We start from the raw sequence: 11,688 nt of genomic DNA on the forward strand, positions 1-11,688 counted from the left end.
TGGAGAAAATCTACTGAATATTGCTACCACAGACCCAGTCAAAGAATTTTAGGGACTTTTTGTGAGCCTCTGTTATCTATATTAATCTATGGATGATATTAGGCGTTAGTGTGGGAATTGCAGATTTTTTTGTGCTAGGTTTGGTTGGCTAATGTCATTTTATCTTTTAACAGATTCCACAGAACCTTCCGTGCTCAGTCACTCTACAGCCAGGCCCAGAGGACACAGGAAAGGTAATGACACACTTGCACATTAACATAAAAAATCAAATTAGAACCTTTCTTATTTTCTTCAGTCTTGTATCGCTGTCATTTATCTCTGTCTTTTGACCTATAGGCATGTGGTGTAGACTTTGAAGTCAGGGCATTCTGTGCCAAAACTGTGGATGAGAAGACTCACAAACGGTAAAGTATCTCTAAAAAAAAGTATTGTATACGGTTTTGCTATTATTCACGCAGATACAAAATGTGCAATGAGAGGGCAATTGACCACTCATGTTGTGTCTAACTGTGCTCTTTCTTACAGGAACTCTGTGCGGTTGGTCATTCGGAAGGTGCAGTATGCTCCAGAGAAGCCTGGTCCTCAGCCAATGGTGGAGACCACACGCAGCTTCCTTATGTCTGATCGCTCGCTTCACCTTGAGGCCTCGCTAGATAAAGAGGTGCGAACATGCATCCACCTGCAGACAGATTCTCTGCACTGATGTATTCATTTGTTGAAGTTTTCCTGCACAGTCACTGAAAACAATTGCCCCCGTATTAGGAAATTAAAACTTGTTTATACTCTCATTGTTTATACTCTCATTTATACTCGCATATTGGAGGCGCACTAATGAATTTGACACACCCGCTAATGTAATGTTCTTTGAAACAACAGGGGGCGACTCGAAAGTAATCATTTTCTAAAACCAGTACAGAGTAACAATGAGAAGTGGTTTGCTGAAACAGTGCTCAAAATTACACTTATACGTATATAAATATGAGACCATATGTGTGCACCTATATACTTATATGTAAGTAAGTATAAGACGCAGAAACTGGTTTTATTCCTTATTTAACCGCATGTACAAAACAAATCTAAACCAATAGTTTTCAATCCTATGTAAACAAATTCTTATTTTAACTAATAAACTTTCCGTACATTTTTATTTAAAAAAAATGTCTAGCAAAAACCTTCCTTACCCACCAGGCTTTTGTGAAAATTTGTTCTGCTTATATTTTATGAATCAAGGCCATTGGAAATGATGCAAACCAAGTTGTATCAGGTCTAATAACAAACGTGTCCACAGTGTGAACAAGTAATAGTTTCAAATCGAGTAAATAAAAGTAGCGCAAAATAAGATTTTCTTTTGTTTCTTAGCTCTACTACCATGGTGAACCTATCAGTGTAAACGTCCATGTGACCAACAACTCCACCAAAACAGTCAAACGAGTTAAAATTTCTGGTAAGTGAACATTTAAACATTGCCATTACATTGTATTACAAGTACAGTACAGTGTTTTAAACCCTACAAGTAAAACCTTTTGAGTAGCTTTTTAGTCGTTTTGTTTGTTGGCTTTTGTTTTTGTGGAGTAATTTTTATCATAAACTAGCTTAAATCATTTAGCTTTTCACTTGCCCCTTTACTTTCCTGTTGCTTTATTCCCACATCTTGTTAATTCCCCAATATATACCCCTCAGATCAACAAAATAGGTTGTTTACTTGACAGCAATGTTGTTTCATATATTGATATTTCCAGTCAGTATCATACATCTGTTCAGCTCAGGGTTACTAGGCATCATACTAGGCATGTTTGAGTTTGCCATTCAGCACCTTTCAAGTTCAAGAGAGGAATTTATAGCCGTTTCTCAATTCCAAGAACGCAAAGAACAGACTTGTGTCCTTGCTAGATGGGATTTGGCAAGTTCAACTCGGGAGGACGCAGATCGGTTATATTAGAAATGGAACAGCAGAGTACTTGATGCGTCACTCAGTCAAATACATGCAATCCTATTTCACTTAATAGCCTATTTATTTGAATGTAGCTTTAGGTTTAAACAAAGTTAAATGAAATATGACATGACAAAACACAACAGTGCTTCCTGACGTTTTTATTTTAAAAATATTCATATGTGCTTCTGGCAACATGACTGCTCTGATTTTGTTTGGAATAAAACGAAATATGATGCAAAACACAATGCTGTGTTATAAAGAAGTTTGTACAATAGGGAATATAACATGCAAACAATTTAGTCAAAAGTAACGTTACGTTACTCCAGTAGGAAGCGCTCCGGTACAACATTAAATCAAAAATAGAAAAATGAAACTTAACTTTGCCATCAGTCAAAACGATTTGCCCAGGAACAAATAATAGATTTATAAGACCAAAGATTGCCTGTTAGATATACCCAAAATTAATAAAATCTCACGTTTAACCGCTACAAGGATATCAGAGCCTGCCGTGAGATTCAGAAGCACTTGCCGAGGTGAGGCATTGTTGGGCGGGTACATGAGCGTTGAGTGCCCCGTGATTGCCTGGAGCTCACATCTCCGAAATGCTCCCAGCTAATTTTTAAATAGACGCTATCTTTATTAACCAACTGCAGATTTGAAATGTAAACAAATACATTATTGCCCAAACAACTCTTAAAACTACATTTTGTGACAAAATAACCGTAATATTATGAACATGTAACTGTTTCACTGCTCCACTGCAGTTGCTGCGCAATGCCTGTTGGGAAATATAGCGTCATAAATCCACACAAGTCACCTCCCAATGCATCCTCGATAAAAGGGGCAGATCAAGGACACATCCTGGGATTTTAACCGTTCTTGTCTAGATGTGAACTTTGAATTGGAACAGTACTTGGGCTGCTACTGATGACTGTTCACAAGTCCACAAGAACACAATTACAGACAAGAACGCGTATTGAGAAACGGCCTATGTTCCTAATTTCTTAAGATGTTCTGTGTCAAAGCCAGCTCCCTGTATGTGATTACGTGCGTTTAGTCTTTGTATGCTTTTACCCAGTCCTGTGGCCTCATTTATCAACAGTGCGTATGCACAAATGTGTGCGTAGTGAGTGCATGAGTACAGTTTCACGCAAAGTGTGGGATCTACCAACTTATGCGTAGGATTGTGTGTAAATATAAGCACACCTCTGAGCATGCTTACACAGAAAATGTAGTGGTAGAACAGTGATACTACAAAAAGAAAGTGCCACCGTGTGTTTCCTGTGTCTTTTATTTGCAAATACTCAATTAGTAAATTCATAGTTCAAGCTAGACATTTGTATAATTGGTGTGAGAAGCTACAAAAGACAGATGGGAAATCATTTGAAATTTCATGGCTGATCTCACTTTGCTGGATGATTTGTCAAACCTTCTTTTATTGAAAGCACAATGTAAAAGACACTTAACAGAGAATAGAAAAACATTCAAACAGACTGAAAAAGAACAAAAAGAGGTTTGCATATTAATCATTATTACAAAAATGATATTCTATAAATAAAAAAATGAACGTCTTACTACATTTGTATTACTACATCGCTTTACCAAATCATACATTGCGATTCCACCATAAAAGAACTGCAAATTCGGTTTATTTCTGAACATTTTAATTTATGCAAAATAAATCTCCTATAAATAATTATGAAATTAACAATAAAAACCAAATTGAGCAAAACATGCATTGCGCAAAGAATGCGTTTTCGAAGACCGCTGTGATCTGTTAGTGAGAGGACAGAGTACATTCACGTGATTTATAAAGGGAGGTTTCGTCACCATATGTGGTTCATTGGGGGCGTTTCCGAGTGTAAATGACCATGAATGTGAATGAGCATGGTGTGTAAGAACAAGTAGGATTCATCAACAATGAAATGAAAGAACCGTTTACGCACGTTTGATAAATACAGATTTTTTCGTACTTTTTTTTGTACAAAATATAGAACCTTTTCTACGCACTGTTGATAAATGAGACCCCTGGTAACCCTGTTGTGTATCCCTGCTCTCTCCTCACAGTGCGACAGTATGCCGATATCTGTTTGTTCAGCACTGCACAATACAAATGTCCTGTGGCTCAGGTAGAGGCCGAGTGAGTAATCCTTTGACCCTCTTCAACTCTCTCTCTCTCTCTCTCTCTCTGGCTCTCCATCAATCTCCCTCATATTCAGTCAATCTTCTTTTATATCCATTTTGTCATCTCCGTTTTTGTTCACATCGTTTTTTCTGCTTCTTTTATCGCCGTCATTATTCCCTGCTCAACCTGCCTTAGGGATTGGTCTCAATATTGTCCAATTAGCATCAATAAGTGAGATTGACTGGTTTATCTAGATCTAGAAATAGTTTGCTAGCCATTCACGCAATTCGAGATGTGGTTCCGTTCTGTCCCTTCCAAGCAAAAAAGGGCAACTCAAGACTCCACCTTTTTAATAGCTCTGGGTTACACTCTTAAAAAAGTGCGTCGAAGATGCCATAGAAGAACCTTTTGGTTCCATAAAGAACCTTTAACATCTGAAGAACCTTTCTGTTTTACAAAAGGTTCTTTGTGGCGAAAAAAGGTTCTTCAGATCATAAAAAGGTGGTTCTTTAAAGAACCTTTGACTGAATGGTTCTTTGTGGAACAAAAAATGGTTCTTCTATGGCATCGTTGTGAAGAACCTTTAAGAGTGTAGACTGGTTTGTGACCTGCTAACCTTGGCATTGACTCACAATAGCATCATCCCCATGTAACGTGACATCAGATGCTCCCTTCGTCCCACTGCTCAGAGCCCCATACTGGTCCAATCCTTCCTCCTTGATGTTGTCATGCCAATAAAAGGAAAAGGCCTGTTCTCTCTCAGTGCTACAGGTCACAGACGTGGTTCTGTACTCCCATGACACCTACAGAAAGTCTGTGGGCCGTCAGTCCTCACGGTGAGTCTTGTGTCTAGCCGCTCTTCTGAATCCTGTGACCCTGAGCCCATCCCTGCTTACTGATAATGGACCTTTTCTCCAACCTCTCCACGAGATCGGGAAATATGTGTCCCATTTTCTTCCAAAAACAAAGAACGTCGACTTTTGCACCTCACCGTTTGCATAGTTTTTCTCATCAGGTGTATTGTTTTTTGTTGATTCATTTTCTTGTCAAGCTGAGGCGAATGAGACAAAACTAGTCATTGTCACTGTAGCTTGTGTGCTTGAATGAGACAGGTTTTTTTCCCTATATACTTTCCTCTCCGAAGAAAAACAATTCACTTAAGATGAATATTTGACTTTGATAAGCTTTTTTCCTCACCATATTTTCCATTCACTTCTAATCCTGACTGAGAAGTAGTTTGCGTCCTCTCAACCCACATTTTACTGCATTACAGCAACGTTGTTTGGAGAAATTCTAACATATGTTATGTTGAATGCTGGCTGTTTTTGGCATCCGCAGTGACCAGGTGTCACCCAGCTCCACATTCTGCAAGGTGTATACACTCACCCCCACGCTGACCAATAACAGAGAGAAAAGAGGTCTGGCTCTGGATGGACAGCTAAAGCATGAAGACACCAACTTGGCCTCCAGTACCATGTAAGTGGGCCTCCGCTCACATCATTTGTTCACAGAAAAGACAAACAATTATAAAATCTTAAGTTTGAGATGATAGTGCTCGTAAATGTAACATGCGCTCCCGTGTGTGCATTAACCTTTAACTGCTTCAACACACCTGCTGTGATTTTCATGCTGAAGTGTATGACACCTCTGCGGACACCTTTGTTCTGGTTTTTGCTTTATGTGTTGAGCATGTGTTCCTCTGTATTGACAGCGTGAAAGATGTTTCCAATAAGGAGGTCCTGGGAATCCTGGTGTCCTACAGAGTTAAAGTGAAGCTAGTGGTGTCTCGTGGAGGGTAGGTACATCTGTTGCTATAGTAGAATAAGTACATGTATAGTATAGTATAGTATTACACTGAATCCAAACACTTTGTCTCTTGTTAGTGATGTATCTGTGGAGTTGCCTTTTGTCCTGATGCACCCCAAGCCCTCAGAACAGCCCAACTCTAGACCACAGTCAGGTAAATGTGACTTTATTTACTGTATGTCTGTATGTATATACAGTCCTGCTCACCATTATTGGCACCCTTGGTAAATATGAGCAAAGAAGGCTGTAAAAATAAATCTACATTGTTTCTCCTTTTGATCTTTTATTTAAAAAATATATAATATTCCAACATTTCATTAAAGTAAAACAATTTGAAGTAGGGGGACTTAGGGATTCTCTCTCACATAGAGAATTTTTTTTGTCTCTAATACACGCTGGCCACAATTATTGGTACCCATAGAAATTCTTCTGAGTAAAATACCTCCCAAGTATACTCCCATTGATATTTACATTTTCTTAGCACACCAAGGTGACTAGAAACATGACGTTGTCCAGTTATGACTTCTTGTTGCACAGGAGAATAAATATTAGTAACACAAAGCCCAAACCCCTTAATCATTTATCACAATGGATAAAACCAAAGAATATAGTTCTGATGTGCAATATAGTTCTGTTGAGCTACACAAAATATAAAAAAATGGCTTTAAGGAAATAGTTAAAACAATGTCTTTCCAACATCAGGGCAATGATCAAGAAGTTTTAATGGACTGGAGATGTTGAAACTCAGCTTGAAACAGTATGTGTGTCTATATTGTCTCAATGCACAACTAGGAGAAGAATTTGAGTGGCCAAAGACTCTTCAAAGAGCACTGATGGAAAATTGCAGTAATCAGTTGAATTTTGGAGTCAGAAAGCATTTAATAAAAATAAAGGAAAACTGCACCTCCATCACCACAAGTTGTTTGGGACACTGTTCAAGAAACAAATCTTCTGCTCTCATGCAAAAACAAACTCCACCATATTAATCTGCCATACTGGAACTTCAACCAGGACTGGGTTCTATGGCCATATGGAATGAAAAAGAGTTTTTTTGGCAGCGATAACACAAGATAAGTTTGGTGCACACAGAGATAAAAGAATGCCCCATGTCCACAGTTAAATATGTCACCAGATCTTCATTGTTGTTGTGAACCTATTTTTATACCAGAGGTTCTGGACATCTTGTTCAGATACATGTCATCATGTTTTATATCAAATACCAACAAGTAAAAAAATCAAAACCTGACTTGCTCTGCTAGAAATATTATAATGGGTCGTGGTTAGATCGTCCATCAGCACACTGGTTCAAAATAAACATCAACATCAATAAAAAATGGGTCACTGAACACAAAATCAAGATCCTGCCATAGCCATCCCAGTTCCCTGACCTCGAACCCTATAGAAAATGAGTGATATGAGCTGAAGAAGAGGGAGGACCAACATTTGAAGGATCTTGGAGAAATTCTTTATGGAGGAATGGACTCCGATGACTCTCAATGTAATCTCAAACCTCATCAGACTGAAAATAAAACACTCAGAGCTGATTTTCTTATAAATTAAGGTTGCGGGGTGAATTAAATACAAGGGTGCCAATAATTGTGGCCAACATATATGGAAGAAAAACATTTTTTTCTCAATGTGATATTCCCCCCACTTCAAATTGTTTTCCTTCAATGAAATGTTGGAATTTTGTAGATTTTTAAAAATAAGATTAAAAGGAGAAACAGTGCAGATTTATTTTTACAGCCTTCTTTGCTCATATTTACCAAGGGTGCCAATAGTGGTGAGCAGAACTTGTACCCATATTGCACAGAATATAATTCTTATGTACGCAAGATGTTAAGAGCATTGATGCGGCAGAACTACTTATGTACATCATGTTTTATGAACTAGTAGTGTCAGCTGTCAACATATTTTTGAACCTTACGATAACATCATCCTGGTATTGTTCTGTTAATATAAATATGCTTCATCTCTTGTTTGAGGGCGTTTGTTTAGCGTTGTTGAACGCCATTTGTTTTTTTGCGCGCAATTCTTATTTTAAATCGTTGTTCTTATCTGAACACATCTTCCGTAATAATTCATGTGTTTCAACTGTTATTGCTGTTCTTTTTTGTCTTCCACAGCTGTGCCAGAGACAGACGTCCCTGTGGACGCCAACCTCATAGAGTTTGAAACAAAGTCAGTCGCTTGCATGTTGCTTTCATAGTATGAGATGCTTGCGTGCATTGACGTCACATTAACGCCTGTCTCTTTTTGTTTACAGTAACATCTCACAGGATGATGACTTTGTGTTTGAGGACTTTGCGAGGCTCAGGCTGAAGGGAATGAAAGATGAAGAGGACGACCACTTCTGCTAACCCACCCACCCACACACGCACAAACACACACGCACGCACATGTTACCATGAAGAGCAACAGGAAGTGGAACAGGATTTGAGGTGTCAACCTGCCAGTACTTTCATCCCTCTGCTCCACGGGGGCTCATCTGATGGAGTGGAGCAATTACTGATATTTCAAAGCCTTCTGTCTTCTTTTCCTTCTTTCCTTTACTTTTGTGTCCCTTCCACACCATTTTATCATCTGTGACGTGGTCCGTACATTGACCTCCGTTTATGCGGTCGTATGAGCCACTTCACTCTGGCGCTTATACATGTATGTTGGATGGAAACAGATGGAGAAAAGCCGAAGTGAATTTAGATGGGTCATCTAGACATCAGTCTATAAGATTGCTGGTGGGCCAGGGGTCCATTGATTCAGGGGTGAATTTTTATTTCTTGTCATTATATTCCCACTTATATATCGAGTGGGTACTACTAGCTATGTAATGAAGATATATATATATGTTTCATGTTATTTCATTGTACAGTACATGCACTGTTCGCAAACACCATAGGGAACTTGAGTTTGGTGTTCATTTTATTCCACGTACTTAGACCCGTAATCCAATCCATCCATATTTGCTAATTGGCTTTATGTTATAGTTATGTCAACGTATACATATCATAAACATTTGTAGTAACACTTTATGTGCACTTGTAGTGCACGCAATATTCAAATAATTAAGGATGCAGCGTTTTAGCGGAAGTGTATTCGGCAAAGCGCATTGGGACACCTGATTTTATATTTTAAATTTCAGCGTCTATTTCACATATTGAGTTATAGAATGTGTATACACAAGTCTTCAGTGCGAAATTAGCTTGTAGATACAACAAGAGGGCAGTACAGACTCTGAGAACTCATTCAGATGCCTGTTATTTCTGTATTCACATGCCTGTCATTTCTGTATGTGCCACACAAAATGGACGTTTTCATTATTTGTGCCTGCCAAACCTGATTTTTACCAAAATGTGACGATTTCTAATGTTGCTTATAAGCTTGGTTAAAAATGACATGCTCATTTCTAGTTTTAGTTTCAGAAACTATCGATGGAACCATTGGACTGCCAGACATATTTTAATGATGGTTATTTTAAAGTCTCATAACACGATTTCCAGGAAATTTACTGCGAGGATCAAGCTTTTTCTTTGATATTCTGCATAGTTTACTACTGAACAGAGGCAAAATGACATGTTACAATGTGTACAGGGAGGTAACATTTTGCAGTGCACAAAATGGAGCTCCCGTTGAAGGACAAAAAGCTATATCTTAAATAAAGGTTTGCTTTGTTTAAAGCACCCAAACTATCAAGTCAATGAGCATACTTGCATTAGATGCTTTTTTAGGTCTGCAAAACCACAAATCCCAACATCGGTAATCTAAGATTTTCATGAATGTTTTAAATAAAACTGTAATGAGTTATGACTTTAGCTCATATGCTTAGAAACATTACAGCCCTGAGGGCTTCAGAGAACATCAAATTGTTGTTGTTTTTTAGAAAATCCAATGTTTATTTTTATGAGAGCTAGAAAAGAACCTGATGAAAATATGTGTTGTATATACTGTAGTTGTCTATGAATATTGTACACGTTAATGGGTGTCTGACCATCTGTTTCCAGTAAAGTTAGCTGTAAAATCTGGATTACAAGTATGATGGTGGTTTTGCTTTCAGGCTATAGTTTCCTCTGCGCTTTCTAATGTACAGGAAGTGATTAGCACAATGTGCTGTAAGATATTCAGAATTTAATGGAAATGATCACACAAACACACACATGCATTTCTACCCGTTTCAAAGTTTTAGATTTTTACAGATGAAACCTTTAACTACTCCGATAGTCCCATAATGCTGTATGTCATTCAGTATAGCCCTATATTGCGATTTTAGCAAACAGCATTATGAACTTTGTTTATAAAGCAACAGAGCTGTGATAAACACTGTGGCACAAGCCATTAAATCCTAGTTATTTTTCTTCAATAAACAAAGCATCAGTCAGGTCTATTGTGGCAAAGATTATTGTGATCAAATTATTACAACAGCATTGTTTGATATGCTACATATTGGTTGCATATATGTAGATTTATGACTTTGTCAAAATACAGTGCTTTATTTTAAAAACACATTGACCTATGGAAGAGGCCATCTCCATTAATGGTTTCTGCTTGTTTTCTGTCCTGTAGTGGGTGCTTTGCTAGAAAGCCCTGCATGCTTCTAGAGGTGCCTGCTTTAAGATTATTGTACTATTGTAATGGATCTCACTGCATCTTCATGTAAAATTTTGCTTTTGTGATTTGAATGGAGCCTGTTGTCCTTTTTAAGCAGACAAGTGTAAACGTTATTTGCATATCGATTTGGGTTAAAGGAAACCACAGACTCTTGTTCGATTTCAGAATATCAAGACCAATGCCAGACATTTTAAAGGATGATTTTAAAGCTACTTCTCACTAATAAAATTTATATTCAGCAAATAAAAAGCTACCAAAATGTTTGAACACCTACTCATTCTTTACATTTGTTTAATATGATGGTTTAGTCAAACTAGGAAATGTTTGGAATTACGTGAATGATGTATTGTGGCACAAAACCAAAAAAAAGGTTACACACATCACATCTTATACCACCTTCTGCACAAACTGAAGATCCTCTCAATCAACACCATGAGGTATTGTATATAAACTCCACTTCAGACAAACTTTTAAATTAATTTTAAAGTATGTTCTTAATATTTGTTTTGTTAAGAAACGTATAGGACACAAATTGTGTTTATCTATTAAACAAATAACAAATTGGTCAAATTAAAAAAGACCAGTTAAGTATAATCAAGTTTTTGACCAGTATATGCTTCCTATTTATAATATGTTGATTTCAAAGTATGACTTACATATAAATTCCAATATATGGCATAGGCAACATATTATTCTTTAAATTAAATGGAGATTAAAATTCAATTAAATACTGGACTATATTCTGTACATATTCCGATTTTTGATTCCGTACATATTTCTATTAAGCCTCTTTGTTTTGTACAGTATATAAAAATGCTGTGTTTGGTCAAATATTATGATTTTTGGGACTATAAAAACAAGCAGTGTGTGAAAGCCGAAAATGTATACTGACCCGGTTTCATAGACAAGTCTTAAAACTAGTCCCAGACTAAAATGAATGTGTGACCTGTCTTAACTGAATATAACTTGCCCAGAAATATCTTAAAATATATCAGTGCCATTGTTTTATCTCAAGATGCACACTAGTCATGTTATTTTTATTAAGGCATTTTTATAAAAGCGACATAAATATCTTACTTCAACTAAGGCATAGTCCTGGTTTAGGCTAAGCCTTGACTGTGAAACCGGGCCAAATATATCTTAAAAACTAAAGGGCGGTTTCCCAGACAAGGATTATCTTAAACCAGGACTACTCCTTAGTTAAATTAGGATAATTAATTTG

General features: G+C 37.3%; 1 protein-coding gene across 1 annotated transcript in view; it reads left to right on the top strand.

Moving 5' to 3' along the window:
- The window catches only part of arrb2b (arrestin, beta 2b), a 53,458-nt gene extending 42,729 nt beyond the window's left edge, over window positions 1-10,729 (top strand). The window contains exons 6-15 of the mRNA XM_057330736.1: window positions 174-233; window positions 337-404; window positions 526-661; window positions 1,360-1,444; window positions 4,001-4,073; window positions 5,397-5,534; window positions 5,770-5,853; window positions 5,942-6,018; window positions 7,991-8,045; window positions 8,131-10,729. Coding sequence (XP_057186719.1) covers window positions 174-233; window positions 337-404; window positions 526-661; window positions 1,360-1,444; window positions 4,001-4,073; window positions 5,397-5,534; window positions 5,770-5,853; window positions 5,942-6,018; window positions 7,991-8,045; window positions 8,131-8,224 — 870 coding nt within the window. The 3' untranslated portion in view covers window positions 8,225-10,729. The remainder of the gene's footprint in view (window positions 1-173; window positions 234-336; window positions 405-525; window positions 662-1,359; window positions 1,445-4,000; window positions 4,074-5,396; window positions 5,535-5,769; window positions 5,854-5,941; window positions 6,019-7,990; window positions 8,046-8,130) is intronic.
- The last annotated feature ends 959 nt before the right edge of the window (window positions 10,730-11,688 follow it).

This window comes from Triplophysa rosa, linkage group LG1, assembly GCF_024868665.1.
Source record: "Triplophysa rosa linkage group LG1, Trosa_1v2, whole genome shotgun sequence".
Lineage (NCBI taxonomy): Eukaryota > Metazoa > Chordata > Actinopteri > Cypriniformes > Nemacheilidae > Triplophysa > Triplophysa rosa.